The sequence below is a fragment of the Agelaius phoeniceus genome, chromosome 2, assembly GCF_051311805.1.
Source record: "Agelaius phoeniceus isolate bAgePho1 chromosome 2, bAgePho1.hap1, whole genome shotgun sequence".
Lineage (NCBI taxonomy): Eukaryota > Metazoa > Chordata > Aves > Passeriformes > Icteridae > Agelaius > Agelaius phoeniceus.
Genome location: NC_135266.1, coordinates 19,101,235 through 19,117,974, shown reverse-complemented (window position 1 = coordinate 19,117,974; position 16,740 = coordinate 19,101,235). Strand labels below are relative to the sequence as shown.

Sequence of the window (16,740 nt, the reverse complement as noted above, 5' to 3'; positions counted from 1 at the left end):
AATACATATCTTCATCCTTCCCAGAGACTCTCAACACATCATCACCAACCCCTCCCTAAGATAAAGAGCCATTCCCTGACTTCCCTGTACTGCCTATCCTTCTTGACGAGCCTATAACTATGTTTTAACACAATAACAAAATGAATCAACAGTATTGTTTTATTTGGTAAAGAAATTTCTTAAAAGCAAGATCATTTAACCCACGTTATTTTGCAGTTAATCTGTTAATAATCCCGAAGTCTGGGGCCACATAATTATACCAAAGTTTACACCTGAGCACTACACTAAAGGCATTTAATGCCCTGTATCAGTTCAGTTGCTTTGTATATCAGATCTTTGTTTCAAATAAAGTGCTGAATTTTTTGCCTTCCCTGTGCACAAGTATTGTAAATAAAGCTTCAAAATTACTTGTGCCCAGAGGTTGCTTGAGCTTCTGTTCTTTTGAGACTCTTCTTATGCAGATTGTGGCCTGCACAAGTCAAATAGAGAAACATTAAAACAAGTCAAATAGAACATTGACTGTCATACAAACCTTGTTCATAAATCATGCTGCAGCTGTCTTGAACATAAGGATGAACTGTTAATCACACCGGACTGGTAAACATCTTCATAATAAGATCACCCTTCTCTTGTTTTTTATGGTCTGACAGTAGGGACACAATGTTTAAATTTCCTTGGGAATCTGAGTTGCATTTCATGAGCAGTGGAAATTTGTATTTCTCAGATTGTTGGAAGCAAACCCACTCAACTATATTTGATGAGATGGAGGAAAGAGCAGAACTAAGCAGAATTGCAGAACTAATCTTACTGTATGTGTGCCCAAAATGCTTCTGAGGAGTTACAGGTGACTTCCAACAGCTCTGTGAGAACTGCCTCCGTTTTGATGGAATTTAAAGCCACGAGAACAGAAAATGTTAAGGGGTTTGGTGTTTAATTCTCTATGCTCCCTGGTCCATGCCTGGATTCTGGTCTGAAGATCTGTCAATTCAGCCTGGTGGGAAACGTTCCTCTCTCTGCAGCATTCTTTTGAGATAACTGAAAATATACTCCATTGCATAGCCAAAATTGGAGGATTTAGCTCATTTAGTCTGTAAGCCTTACTTTTAATCATTCCACTGCCCTGGTGCAAGTACACATTTTTGGCTTTCTTGGTAAGAGTATTTGATGTTTGCAGCTTTGCTGGAAGCTCTTGTCATAGACTCCAGGGGTTTTAAATGTCAAACACTCAGAGGCTGTTTCTGAGGCAGTGACTATGGGGAGTGAAACCTGGGTGTGTTTCACTGTACAAGTCCCTCTCTCAGTCATTTGTCAGGTGTCTGCTGTCAGTGCTGATGCTCTGTGGTCTCTGAGTGGCAGCTGAGCGTGTCTGGCAGCCAAGGCCCACCTATCCACATCCAGGCTAGGGGGAGGATTGGGAGGGCAGCTTCAGAGCAGCTCTTGGTTGCAGATAAAGCTCCTGGGCAGAGATAAAGCCAGGCTAATAAGTTAAGGGAAAAAGAAAAAGGCAAATGATGCAAAAGTGATCACTCACCACCTCCTGGCAGCAGACCAGTGCCCAGCTAGGCTCTGAGTGATGCCTGCTTTAGCTAAATCCACATCATGCCACCCCTCCCCAGTTTTATTGCTGCCCATAGAACCTTAATAGCATGAGTTATGCCTTTAGTCAGCTGAGCTCCATAATTGTGGCTGTGCCCCCTCCCAGACTCTGGCTCACCCACAGCCTGCTCACCAGTGTGAGGAGTGGAGAAGGCCTTGAGGCTCTGCAAATTCCCCACATGCTGGTGTGTAACCCGCACTGCTTTGGTCACCAATCTGTACCAGGGTACCACAGGGCTGCTATGGAGAAAACAGGCCCCATCTCAGCCAGACCCAGCATGGTTGTTGTGACAAATGAGATGTGATTGTGGATACTCATGGCTGTCTTTTACAGGCCTTTGTTGAGCTATACTTGTACGAAAATGTAAAAGAAGGCAAAAAATAAAAGAAATTGTACAGAATAGGCAAATCATAGAGACTTGCTGAATTCCCTGCTCAGATTAGGTGTTGTGCCCCCATGCATGTGCATACACATAGATATCTGCTCTTATTAGCAAGATTCATAGTGGATTGCTTTCATCCAACACTACAGGAAGAGCTAGTCTTTGGCAAAATTATGATGGTGCTGTATTTTAGTTACAATTAAAGAATTTTTGATAAGATGTTGTGATTATATAGCACATCAATTATTATTATTAAAATGCCACAGGATTTCTACAAAACAACTTTTGTAAGTTGTCAGTAGTGTAATACAGAATTTATTTTATTGACTTGAACCCTGTGCAGAGCAAGTCAAATCTTAGTCCATCCTTTGCTCTATCAATATAGCAATTATAATTAGACTCTCAAAACATATAAAAGAATAAGTAACTCCCTCCCATCCTCAGAGGGTCCAAACAATGGTGGAGGCATCCCTGCTACTGGAGGTTGATGGGTTTCACTGTCTGTCCAGCAGCAGCTCTGGGTCAAGTCCCCCCCTTATGCCTCATACCTGGTTGGATCTCTAGACTGTGGGCTTCTGCACTTCACCTCCCTCTTCCATGGGGGCCTGGTGGCCAGGGGCCTGGGACCCTCCAGGACAGTAAGGAGGGGAGCAGTCACCCGATGCCCAGGAACCTTGAGGATGGGAGGGAGAAGAAAAAATGGTTTGTCCGGGTTTTCTTCTGGGTTCACAGAACCTTCAGGGCCTGAGAATGAGGTGAAGGGTAATGAAGATGTGATTCACTCAGTGACAGGTGATGGCTGCTTGCCTCATGAACTGGCATTAACTAAATCCATGAGCAGGGGCTGAAGCAGGGTGTACTGGTGGCAGTGGCACACATCAACACTTCACTTCTAAAGTGACTTTTCAGGGAAGGCAAGAATGAGGCATATGCCACTGCCACTCAGCTCTGAGGAGACCCCTGGTCCCAACAAGGCTTGCAGGGGTAGGGTTCAGAGAACAGTGGTGTGAAAGCAAAGGGAAAATCTGCCTCCAGGACAGGCTCCAGAGCAACCAGGGAGGAAGGTCACAAGGCTGGGAGGGGAATCCTGCACCACGGTAAATGGCATGGCTCTGGACTTGGTTAAACAAGTAAAAACATTTGTGCTATGGTGTATCTGCAACTATATGGATAACACGCAATATATACACTATACAAAATACATTCCTATTGCATATAGTTGTTTTTCATTTATAAATATACACACATAGAGGGAAACAAGAAATCAATCCATTTCAAGTGCAGTTCATGACATTAGAATCAAAATAATCTCTATTGAATAGTATCCCTCACAGATAGAAATGGTTGTTAAAAAGGCAGTATTAAGGTCTAAAATAAATGAAAAAATTATGTCCTACGGTCTTTAAAACTCCATAAATTGGCATGCATGCATGTCTAATATGAGCTGTGTTACAGTAGCTTGCCTGCCATAATCTTAAGCCTTTCTTTCATATGGAGCTGCTCTCCTGCTATGTGATTTGTTTGGGTCCAGCAGCGTCTGAGTTCCACGTTGTCCTGCAGGGGCTGCTCCAGTGCTCCCTCAGTCTCTTGCCTGAAGATGACTTCATAAACCATGGCAGGATTACCTACATGAAATATGAAAAAAGGCTAGCAATGTCATCAGTAAGAAGCAGGATTTGAGGATATCCCACTTACAGGTGCCAAACTTCTTCTGAACCTGCCAGTTTTATGATTTGCCACCACTTTCTCCATTGCCATGCACCATCACTTCCAGCATTACTGCCTTGGCACTTCTCCTCATCATCCCTCAGAGAAAAGAAGAAATGATGTCTGTGGCTACTCTTGTCTTACCTGCCCTTGAGGAAGGGGCAAGTAGAAGGGACACAGTTGCAGTGCTGACCCTGGAGACCTTGGAAAATAGCTCCATCTTATTTCAGCTATTCCAGGATGCCTTCTGTCTCCCTTGAAGGTAACTCAGTTTCAAAAACGAGTGCTGGGCGCCTTTCTTCGAGCAAACAATTTTAACCTGTTGTAAACCAAACAGTCAGTCCTGGTACTGAGGTAGCCTAGGGCAGCCTGAGCTTTCAGAAAAGGCAGTGTCTGTTTCTGTGGTATTAGTGGCTCCCTCAGCCATATCTCAGCAACCTGAGCTTGGGTAGGCTCTTAATGCAGATCTGGCAGCGTGTCCTCCCTCACCAGCCTGCCCTGAGTGCTTCCTCTGCCCTTGTTGTAGGACAATCTCCTCACGTGCTGTCTTCTATTTATTTTTTGGTTATTTTTAGTGCTTGCAAACACATTTCTGCAACGCCTATCAGCAACTTCAGTTTGAAAATTCAACTTATGTACTTCAAAAACTGAGCAAGATAACTGGCTTTCTTGAACAATTTTGTGGGCAAATTATGCCATGTAATGCTGCACTGTATTAATCATGAATAGATGGAGTTGTAGCCTTATTCTTGAAATCAGGGTCAGCACTTTGGAGAAAAGACATTGCAGCAAGACCTTAAGACTCTGAGTAAACTTATTAAGATTTAAAATAAACACAGTGGAATCTTGATTTTGACAATTGACATAAAGCAACCTCCTGTAGACAAAGGGAAAAAAAAGGATATATGAGTTCACCAAACTGATTACAAGCCAACTGTCAACCAAATTTATAGATGTTCGATTAAGACAATTAAGGACTCCTGCTTTATTTTAAATTATTTTCCTCACTCACAACAGCCGTAATATACATTTACTCTTACCAGTAGATCCTCCCCTAACATGAGATGTAGTAGGAAGCACTTTTCTGCTTTCAGTTTCTTCGTGTTTCAGAGGAGGCAAGAGATTTTGTGCAACTTCTGAGGGAAACTGAACTTTTAAAATCAGTAAACCGGTAACTCCCTGTGCCTCTAAAACTCAAGTTATATTTCTGAAAACTCCCCTCCATTTACCCTGCCTCAATCTCTGAAGTGAATTATTGCTGTATTTTGCTTCCCACATTTCATAGGTAAAAACTAAATAAAGATAAGGAGGGCTCTGCATTTTACTAGCACTCAGCTAAAGTTGCAGTTTCATTTTACATAGAATTGAAACTCCTTGAGCTCTTAGTTGGTTGACAACAAGTTCCTAATATTAAAACAAACAAAAAAAATATCAACCTGAGAGCAAAAGAAACTGCTAAGTGTTGGTACAGCTATTAAAATTTCCACAGTTTGCAGTCATAGATTGTGAGGGAGCACCTGTCAAAAATTATAAGGTTGGGTGACTGGATGTTGTGTTTTAGAAAACCTTCATGCTAGAAAAGGGGACACTAAGCACCTCCTATCCCAGTGACAGTACCATGGATGTGGCTGGTTACCTGAAAAAATCATTCACAATCCAACATGTGCACACACTTCCACAGAGTTTTCACTTCTTTGTGTTCAGTTACCTATGTCCTTATCCTTTTTGTCTTGGTTTTGGTTCCCTTCCCCAAGTTCCTTTCACTTAACAGACATTTCTTCCAGACCTCTACATAAAGTATTCCGCTTAAGAGATTTGTCTGCTCGTATTAGTGCACAAGTGATCCTTAGAAAGATCTGAATCCTTGAAGCTAGTAACTGCAGAAATAAATCCTAAATAACAATTATAAAAATTACTAAACTTCCATGTCAATTAACAATTTTTGTCTCCCTTCATGAAGCTTACATTTAAAAAAGGAAAAAAAAAAGGAACTTGAGCTTCTGCAAACTTTGTTGATCACATGAGTATTACCCTTTCCTGATGCCTTTGTCTCTCCTAGCTGATTAATCTCATACTCTCTTATTAAGGATTTTGAAGTTGTGTTCCTTTGGTGTTCAGATGAAGAGAAAGAAGATGCAGTGTAGATTACTGTTGTCTTGAGTGAGTTATGTCAAGTCACATTCTCCCCTACACCGCAGATGAACCACTGGAAACCACTTTGATGCTGCTCTCTTCTGCTCCAGTTTATGGTTTCGTCCAGAATCTAATCTGTCAGACCTAGAAGCGCAAAGAATATGGTATGTTAAACTTTTATTTTAAATTTACTCATAGACAATTTTGACTGGAATTCTTGTGGAAGATTTTCAAGAAAATATTCTGCTTCTCTGTTTTCCAAATGGTTCAGTTTACTGTTATGGTTAGAAGCTGCAGAGAATTATGAAAGGAAAGGATTTATCTGTACTCCTGTACTTCAGAATGAGCATAATATATTTTCTACTTGCTGTAACTTCTGAGGTGTTCCTCTAGCTTTTCCCCCATGAACAAATACATGGAACCCCAGCAGAAAACCTTCCTTCAGAAACACATAGCTGTACTGTTGCTGAATATTTGAAGAACACCCTAAATCATTAAGATTTTATGCACATGCCAGTTAAGATCAGTAGATTAGTCCTTTTCAAACTTCTTATAAAGCCAAGCATAGATCACAGAGAAAAGAGCAGCTCCCAAACTCTAGCTGTACTATTAAGCAAGCCTCTCGTTGCAAACACATTGCACAAGACAGCATTGCTTTTTGCTCTTGTTTAGAAGTCTTTTTGGTTTGTTCTGGTACTATAATGGATGCCAGGTTTTACACATGGGAATATCCAGATTCAGCATCAGACTGTAACTCTATACAGTTCAAATAGTTAATGCATTAAAAAGATTATCAGGAAAGGGAAGACCATACGAAGAAGTGAAGCACAAAAAGCTAGGCTGGCTCTGCAACCACACTTAGGTCCCTAAAAAACTGAACTACATGAGAAACTTACAAGTATATTCATGAGAACTTTCAAACCCCAGATTCTTTGCACCTATTTACAGGCACCTAAATGTGCAGCATTACTCTCTGGTGTGTAGTAAGCCAGAGCTCTCTCAATCTTCAGAGCCAAGCAGCAGCTGGAGAGGGATCTCTCAGTCTCTCTCTTCCTTCTCCCCTTCCTCTCTTGAATGTCAGTGCAGCCTAGGTTAATGACAATAAAGTAAGCAACTCGGGTAAGCACCAAAAATTAAGGGTCTGAGTGCAATGGCTGCATAAAGGTTCATGTAGAAAGTCTTGTTCATGTTTTGTGTCTTCAATCTAGACTGCAATCATACCTTGCCCATGTCATGCTCTAATGCTTGGACAGTGTTTATTTTGGATTATCACATCTTTGAAGGTTGAATCTAATTAGCTTTTCCTCCTGTTGCATTAAGTATGCAGCAATTTGGCATAAAATAATTTCCCTTGCTTTCCAGCTGGTCCACAGAAATCAGAGGGGCTGGGTGTGTTTGGGCTTAATTTCTGATTTGAGCCAATTAAATACTACTAAGTCTGGTCAGGTTCCCAGATGCAACAATAGTCTGATTTACACTACAAGCCTCATCTCATTCCTGAACAGATTCACCAGTTCTGAGTATTACTGATTATTCACTACAAGTCTGGTTTAGTTCAATAAGAACTTCCATGAACACAGATTCACCAACAATGCAATTTATTGGATAATTAATAAATACACTAGACTTGCAACATAAAAATGTACAGTGCTATGTAAGTGCTCCCAGTGCAAATCTTACCAAAGAAGCCTCCCTAGTTTTGTGAAGAGAGAGAAATAACTCCATTGACTGGTACGTAAATGGCTGTATTCTCATCGTCTGCCAATGAAGATTTCAAATGCCAGTTTATACTTTTGGGAGAAGTGGAAGCGAGACTGTGGTCAAATATTCTGTTACTGCTGTCTTTAATAGGGACAGAGAGAAGCCCCTTCTATGTAAATGAGGGATACCAAGAGCAACAAAGCGATTACAAAGACTTTAGGTCTTGCACAAGGAAAGTACAGAATTGTGAAACTTTAGCATCACTTCCTCTTCTACCTGGCTGACTGAGGGTAAAAGGGTTACTTGTTTCTGCCTGATAACGTATCACACTTCAGCAGACCATCATGCCCAGAGTAAGCCCTTAGCCACAGATCTCATGGAAATCCCCTTACCACATATGTAACAGCATATCTCATGGCTGTAGGCCTCATTCCTACATCTTCCTTGTTTTAAAAGTGGACTTTGATGTGCAGTGGCTGCTAGTACTGCCCTCTCTGACTGCAGGTTCGGTGTCCATGGCTGGTGACAGCCAGCATTTCATGGTCTACTGTGGTGTGCATTGTGAGATGCACAGTAAAGGGTACCCACGTGATGGAGCAAAATGTCTGGCAGCGCAAGGAGCCTCTATGGTTTCCCTATCAACTCTCTGCTATGCTCCATGGGCACTTACCTTGGCCAATGTTCTTGGCCCTGGGGTACATTGCTCCACCATAAGAGATGAAGACAGGCAATTGCTTGGATATCAGGGGCCATTTGGCTAGGCTAGACACTCTTTCATTAGTCTCATAACATTCTTCACATGCATAAAATGCTGTGTCCCCTGGGAAAAAGAAAAGAAAGGAAACACCAGTGTATGCCTCCTGAAACTTCTAATCCTACTTGCACATTTATTCCTGGTCAGTGTGAGACAAGAACCAGAATTTAGATGTATAGTTAGTCTGACCCAGAGTATAGATGAAATATTCCCATTGCATTAAACTAACAACTCCATTTTTCCTTGGTTTTAGGTACCTTGTGCAAAGATGTCAAATGCATGGCCATTTATCTTGCTCTTCATATTCCCAATGCTGCTGTCAGGGGCTTGGTTTCCCAAAACTTTACCCTGTGATGTTAAATCCTCAGAAGATACTGTGACAGTGGACTGCACCGACCGGCGCATTACAGAAGTCCCCAGAGGGATCCCTGGGAACGCTACCAACCTTACCCTGAGTATTAACCATATTCCCCACATCTACCCAACATCCTTTGATCATCTTGAAAACCTCCAGGAGATTGACTTCAGATGCAACTGTGTGCCTGTCAAACTGGGGCCCAAAAATAATGTGTGCACCAGCCCACTGAAAATTGAGAATGGCAGTTTTGCTGCCCTGACAAGACTGAAGTCATTGTATTTGGATGCAAACCAGCTGGCAGAAATACCCCAAGGTCTTCCTGCTACTTTAACCTTGCTGAGCCTGGAAGCAAACCATATCTTTTCTATCCAAAAAGCCAGCTTCTCAGAGCTAGCAAACATCGAGGTATTGTATCTTGGACAGAACTGTTACTACCGCAATCCATGCAATGTTTCATTTGAAATTGAGGAAACAGCCTTCCTGGCACTGAAAAAGTTGACAATTCTATCCCTGAAGTCCAATAACTTAACACAAGTCCCACCCAATTTGTCATCTACTCTAAAGGAATTGTATATTTACAACAACATGATTCAAGAGATTCAAGAACAGGATTTAAGTGGCCTTCCCAACCTAGAAATTCTTGACCTAAGCGGCAATTGCCCACGTTGCTATAATGCCCCATATCCTTGCATTCCCTGTCCCAGGAACTCAATTCAGATCCATCCAAAGGCTTTTGACTCCTTGGAAAATTTAAGGATTTTGCGGCTTCACAGTAACTCTCTTCAGAGCATACCCAGCAGCTGGTTTAAAAGCATCAAGAATCTCAAAGAACTTGACCTCTCCCAAAATTTCCTCATGAAGGAGATTGGAGATGCTCAGTTCTTGACATTTCTCCCTAGCCTTGTGCAGCTTGATCTGTCCTTTAACTTTGAGCTGAAGGTGTATTCTCCCTACTTGAATCTTTCGAAGACATTTTCCTCCCTCTCTAACCTGGAAACCCTGAGGCTCAAGGGTTATGTCTTTAAGGAACTGAGGGCACGAGATCTACACCCACTGCTCAGTCTTAGGAATCTAACAATGTTGGATCTCGGGACTAATTTTATTAAAGTTGCAGACATGACAGTGTTTAAAGAATTCCCAGCTCTTAAGTTCATTGACCTCTCAGTGAATAAAATTTCTCCTTCTTCAGGGGAAAGCAACTTCTATGGATTTTGCTCCAATCCTGGCATTTCACTTGAGCAATCCAACAGGCAAGTACAACAAGAGATGCATTATTTCAGGTATGATGAGTATGAGCGAAGTTGCCGTTCCAAAGACATAGAGGCTTCTTCCTACCAGTCTTTAGTTAAGGAAGATTGCCTTAACTATGGAAAAACTCTGGATTTAAGCAGAAACAATGTATTTTTTGTTAACCCCTCAGACTTCCAGGGGCTTAGCTCCCTCAAATGTCTCAACTTGTCAGATAATGCAATAAGTCAAACTTTAAACGGAAGTGAATTCTCTTCCTTGTCTGAATTGAAATATCTGGATTTTTCTAACAACAGGGTTGATTTGCTGTACCAAACTGCTTTCAAAGAACTCAAACTTTTAGAAATTCTAGATCTGAGCAATAACCAGCATTATTTTATGACAGAAGGTGTTACTCAGCTGCTTAGTTTTATTAAAAATCTAGCCCATTTGAGGAAGCTGATGATGAATGAGAATGACATTTCTACCACGATTGATACAGGAATGGAAAGTCAATCTCTTCGAATTTTAGAATTCAGAGGCAATCGTTTAGATGCTTTATGGGTGGATGGCAATTCTAGATACTTGTCCTTCTTCAAGAATCTGACCAGCCTGGAAGAATTGGATATTTCCTTCAACTCACTCAGTTTTTTGCCTCATAGTGTTTTTGGAGAAATGCCTCCCAGTCTCAAGATCCTTAACTTAACAAATAATCGACTGAAGACTTTTATCTGGGGAAACCTCCCCTCTCTGAAGAACCTGGTAACTCTGGACCTGAGCAATAACCTTCTGACTAATGTTCCCCGAGAACTGTCCAATTGCTCTTCATCTCTCCAAGAACTGATGCTCCGAAACAATCGCATTCAAATGCTAACCAAACATTTTCTCAGAGGTGCTTTTAAATTGAGGTATTTGGACCTCAGCTCAAACAAGATTCAAGTAATTAGGAGATCTAGCTTTCCTGAAAATGTCATTAACAACCTGAAGATGCTGCTTTTGCATGGCAATCCTTTCAAGTGTAACTGTGAGGCTGTGTGGTTTGTCTGGTGGATCAATCGGACGCAGGTGACCATTCCTCTTCTGGCCACTGACGTCACCTGTGCTGGCCCAGGGGCACATAAGGGAAGGAGCGTGGTTTTCTTGGATCTGTACACCTGTGAGCTGAACACATCATATCTGATCCTTTATGCTCTGACAGCTTCAGCCATCCTTGCCTTAATGGTGATCCCAGTGATGAGCCATCTGTACTTCTGGGATGTGTGGTACAGCTACCATTACTGCACTGCCAGGCTGAAGGGCTATCGGCGCTTGTCTTCTCCAGCTGCTTGCTACGACGCCTTTATTGCCTATGACAGTGAAGACCCAGCTGTGAATGAGTGGGTGCTGCAAGAGCTGGTAGAAAGGCTGGAAAACCAAAAAGCCAGGCAGTTCAATTTATGCCTGGAAGGAAGGGACTGGCTCCCAGGACAGCCAGTCTTTGACAACCTTTCCCAGAGCATTCAGCTGAGCAAAAAGACCATTTTTGTGCTGACCAACAGGTACATTAAAAGTGGCCGCTTCAAGACAACATTTTATATGGCTCATCAGCGGCTTCTGGATGAAAAAATGGATGTCATTATCTTGATATTTCTTGAGAAGGTTTTGCAGAAGTCCCGCTATGTCCGTCTGAGGAAGAGGCTGTGCAAAAGTTCAGTCCTGGAATGGCCAACTAATCCTCAGTCTCAGCCCTACTTCTGGCAGTGCCTGAAAAATGCCATAGCTATGAGCAATTCTTTGGCTTACAACAAGCTTCTCCAAGAAACTGTTTAGCTCTACTCTCCCTTAAATATTGTTATGATGCACATGATCAAATGATCCTTAAAAAAAGATCCTGAACTTCATTTGTGGAAACTGTCAAAGCCTAGAAATTATACCTCTTTGATGTTATACTCCATGATGTACATGTACTCCATGACGCACATTACTTTAAAATCCAGTAATTCCAAATTGAATAGAAAATGTTGCCAGAACTGATATTTAGTTGACATTCACCTTGCTTTTAACTGATCTCTTCACAGGAAAGGAAGTTGCTAAAATGGGAAGGTGTGTGATATCAGGTTCTGGAGGGCTTGCAGGCTGCTTTGTGAAAGCAAGGAGGAGGAGCAGGATAGCAGAGAGGCAGAGGAATAGGCAGAAGGGAGGTGGAAAGACAAAGACAGGAATTGAAAAGAAAAAAAAGAGAAAGTGGAAAAGCTGATAAGAAAGGAGGAACATGCAGCTATACTAGAGCATACTAGAAGTTCAAACCCATTTACTGATAATTTCCAAATAGATTTCTCACTTTGCCTTTCATCTCCCTCCTGGGCTTTTAACTGAGCTGGCTCCTCCCTGAAGACTTTAGGGCTCCTCTCTAATATTGTACTATATCAGTTTGAGGACCTTTTCCACCCAAGCCCGGAGTGTATCTTTGGTGTCAGCTGCTCTAGCCAGGGCTGAAGCCTGAGGAATACCACCTGTCCCCAGAAGAAAATTTAGACAGAATTCGGAGTGAAAAGCATGTAAGATCAGGTCACACAAGGAAAGCATTCTTCCCACTGTTTCTTTAGCTGTGCTGTGGTTCCCCAGAGAAGCCTTAAGCCCTCCTTCATCTCCTTGTTCCCCAGGCAGGTCCCTCTCCCACAGCAGCTGATGGGAGACTAAACACTTGAGATAGGAATGGGTCTGACTTCAGGGACATCCTGACGAAGTGAAGAAAAATAAACATCTGTGTCTGTTCCCCACTCTGTTTCACAGTACAGACTCATTGAACACATGAGAGTATTTCATGAAACCTTTTGTAATGGCAGCCTAAACCTCTGAGCAAGACAGAGGCAGGTTCTCTGCTTGATGTGATGATGTCTGTTTTGGGAGAAGTAGCACATTTCACCTTGCTAAGTGCTTCTGTCTGCATTAGTCTGGGCAGCTTCTCCCCTGTTGATCAAAGACATTTTTCTTTTCTGGCAACTAGTCGTGGTGACATCTCTGGCTGGTGTTGTCATTGTTAACTGCTTTAAATTTGTTTATTTCAGATGCCACTTGCATTTCCACACCTAAGTGTTCTGGCCGGTCCTTTCTTTTGGCACAAGACAGAAAAAACAAAGAAACACAATAAAAAGATTTATATAATAATATAACAGATAAGAAAGGTTTTTCTTTCTCAATTTTTCACAACATTTTTATTGATTGAATACAGAAGTAGGAAAAAGATGAGGGCCTCATTAAAAACTGGGAGTTTTAGAGTTATATTTTAATAATGTGTATTTCTGGTGTTTTTGTTTGTAAGCCTAAACAATCTCTATGTCTAAATATAAAATGAACTGTAATGTGACTCTCTCCATAAGGTAATACTTGAAACAGGAACTTCCATCCCACAGTTACTCCCTCTGCCTCCCCACAAAATACCTATTTGCAGCAGATCCTCTTTCTCAGCCTCACTGACAAGGGCAGGAATGCCAGGTCACTTAGCCTTTCTGAGGTTTAGAGGAGAAGCATTTTTCCTCTTCCATTGAGAAGCATGCACAGGATGGGTATGAGATGAGTAGCAATGAGTATAAATTGATGCAGGTCCTAAGGGAGGTGACTAGGAAAATTCTCCTCCTTGATTTGTTGCTTGCTAACAAGAAGGCCTCATGAGTGAATTGGTGATTGGGGGACAATTTGGACCATGAAGCATCTGAATTTAAAATACCTAGTGACAGGAGGAAAATGGCCAGCAAAAGTCTGAATGTGGGAAGAGTAGACTTCAGACCACTCAGGGAACTAGTTTGTAAGGCTCCTTGAGAAAATGGTTTTGAAGATGCTGGGATCTACCACTGTGGTCAAAATTTAAACACCACCTTCTCAGAGCACAGGAGCATGTAATTCCAAAATGCTGGCAGTCAAACTGGTGAGGCAGAAGACTGGCTTGGCTGACCAGGGATCTTTCTCTGGAGCTAAGGCAGATAAAAGAAAGTGTATGGCCAGTGAAAGCAAGGCTGGGTTACTTGGGAGGATGTTGTGGTTTTACCCCAACTAACAACTAAGCACTACACAATCACTCACTCACTTCTCCTCACCCTGGTGGGATGGGGAAGATGAATCAGAAAAGAAATGTAGCACTTGCTGCTTGAGATAAGGACAGTTTAGTAGTTGAAATGAAGTGAAATATAATATTGCAGCAACAAAAATAGTAAGAAAAAAGGAAGAGAGAGAGACAGAGGGGGAGAAAGAAAACCCATGAATGACAAGTGATGCACAATTAATAGCTCACCACCTGCTTACTGATGCACAACCCATCTCCAAACCTCAATCAGATCCCTTTCTGTGTTACTCCACCAGTTTATATACTAGGCATGAAATTCTATGGCACAAGCCATCCCTTTGGCCAGTTCAGGTCAGCTGTCACAGCTGTGCCCCCTCACTTGGGCACTTCTCTCTGGCAGAGCTTGGAACTTGCTTGCCTGGTTGGTATAGCTGTGTCCAAATTACAAACTACTGAAGAGTTCTGAGGTTTCTGTACATCAGGGTGTTGTGATGATATAGCTTGTTATTTGGTGTGAGGTCAGTTAGGAGGAAGAACTATGGATTTTTGGCCAATTTAAAAGTCGACTTCTACAGCTGCATTAACAAGTCTATGTGTCATTCTCCCTTCAGAGGTGAGATTGTAACGAGATTTTATGAATATCTCATCCTAATGCAGCAGTTTAAGAGGGATGCAAGATGCAATTATTTTAATTGCAACCCAAAAGTAGGATTTTTCTCCATTAACTCTATAGGTGTTCGCATTGAGAACACTTTCAGTAAGGCAAGGTGGCTGCTGCTCCAGGCTTACCCGTGCAGCAAGTTGGTCTTGAATAACCATGTCACATGGACATCAAAGTATCTGATGTACTATAAACACCCACTGTGATGACCAAAGAATGTTCTGCATCAATTGCTACTTCCTTACATAAATTGTAACATGGCTAGATTTGGTATTTTGGTATGTGGTCTGGAAGAACCACACATGGAACAGAAGAAGCAGAAAGAGGATAAAGGAAGAAGAATATTGGTGAATTAATTGAATTTTTACCATTATTTTGGAATTGGCAGAAAAAAATGTGCTATTTACATTATTATTAGTGTGACACAAAAATGGGAATCATTGAAAGTTGGCAAGAAGCATCTGTACTTACAGTACAGATTTATATGACTGTAAAATCCTCTCTGATCTCTTTGATCTCCCTGTTTTTAAGAACTGACATATGAGGAACTTGTAGGTGCCTCCTCTGTGAGAAAAGTTTATATTCGAAGGAACTTCTGAAATCAAAGCAAGTCTGATTTCAACATAGCTTGTTTAGTCTCTTATTCTGCAATAAAAGGAGCGCTATGTCGCAAACACGATATTCCATAAAGGAACTTTATAACAGCATCTTTAAAAACACACTGTGTAGTACATCACACTGGGGGGTCAATAGGCCATCTAGAACTGTTAACTTAATTTTTGTCTTCTGACTAACCCTGACTTTTCATTTCCTCAATCTTGTTCTGAAAGTATCAGCCTGCAGAAATTAACCCTATGTTTCATTTGAAAAAAAAACAGCCACAGGCCAAATTTCTCCACTTACTACGAAGATATTCAGATGATTTTGGTTATAATTACTCTCAGTTGCCTCTGGATGAACTCCACTGAAGGTCTATGGAAGTTATTCTCATATTTTGGGAAGACAGATTTTGTGCCCAAATACAAAAGACACATTAATCTATTATTATCTCTAGAAGTATAAGTGATAAAAATAAAGCACAGAGAAGTCAAATAGTTTCTGCTAAATCCATATTCTTCTGCTGAAATTAAAAAGGTAATCTGGATATCCAACTTCTAAAAGGAATTTGTGTGCATTCCTTAGTTAATGAGCACTTAGAAGTAATTATACATGGGATTATTTAATTAGAAGAATAGCCAAAATGGAGAATCAAATGTGTATCTGGTGAGAAATTTTTAATTTGGGTGTGTGAAGTATGAGACAGCCCTACTAAGTTCTGAAAACTAAGGTGGTTAGGGTGGTTTTCTTTGGTGGGACAGTATCTTTGTTCAAGACATTTAGTCCTCAACTAAAGAAGTGTACCAGAATAGCCACAGATCAAAATCCATGGCCTTATCTCTCTTTGTTTTCTTTCCTTTATTTTTTCTGCATATTCTAAGGGCAACATTCTGAGCAAAACCATCTCTAGGTAACTTGATCTTTTTTTAAAGAGAAACTCCCATAAAATCAAAACCATCTTTGCAGATGAAAATTCAGAAACATATGAGGAAATAAAGTTTCAGTCTTTTTCTATCAATGACATTATTGAAAGAGTGATAGTAGATTTACGTAATTCTGGAAAAGCTGGCAAGCTGTAAAATGGAAGGTTTCCACTTTCAGTTTCTAAATATTTTTCTGAATATTTTCTTTCATTTTACAAGCTAAGTTCTAGTCACACTGTCTTAGCTATGTGGTTTATCTATGTCATATTCCCCACAGTAATATCTGCAACTCTGGTATCATATATCTTATCAGTATTTTATTAAGATTCCACAAGAGTGAGAAGGTCTTAAAGTATATGTTACCTAAAAACACACATGCCCAGTCTTTTATTTTCCAACAGACAGAGTTGTTTTCAACTAAAGAGCAAAGCTGTAAATAAGCCCTTTGTGCATATGCCTTCTTTTCATGACATAATGTTTTATGGTTTTGCTTAGCTAACTGAAGAAATAATTGGAATCCAATTTCCAACTGATCCCCCACAGTAACAAATTATTTTCAGTGTAGGAGAACACAGGAAAATTTCCTGAAACATAGAGGAAAAGTTTTAGCTTATATTCTTATTGGCTGGTTTCCAAATGATTATTTGCCATAATTTACCCA

The 16,740-nt window shown here is 40.9% G+C and overlaps 1 protein-coding gene across 1 annotated transcript in view; it reads left to right on the top strand.

The window, feature by feature from the left end:
- The window catches only part of LOC129132436 (toll-like receptor 7), a 25,534-nt gene extending 8,794 nt beyond the window's left edge, over window positions 1-16,740 (top strand). Inside the window, exon 2 of the mRNA XM_077173108.1 lies at window positions 8,528-16,740. Within this exon, the coding sequence (XP_077029223.1) occupies window positions 8,528-11,668 (3,141 nt within the window). The 3' untranslated portion in view covers window positions 11,669-16,740. The remainder of the gene's footprint in view (window positions 1-8,527) is intronic.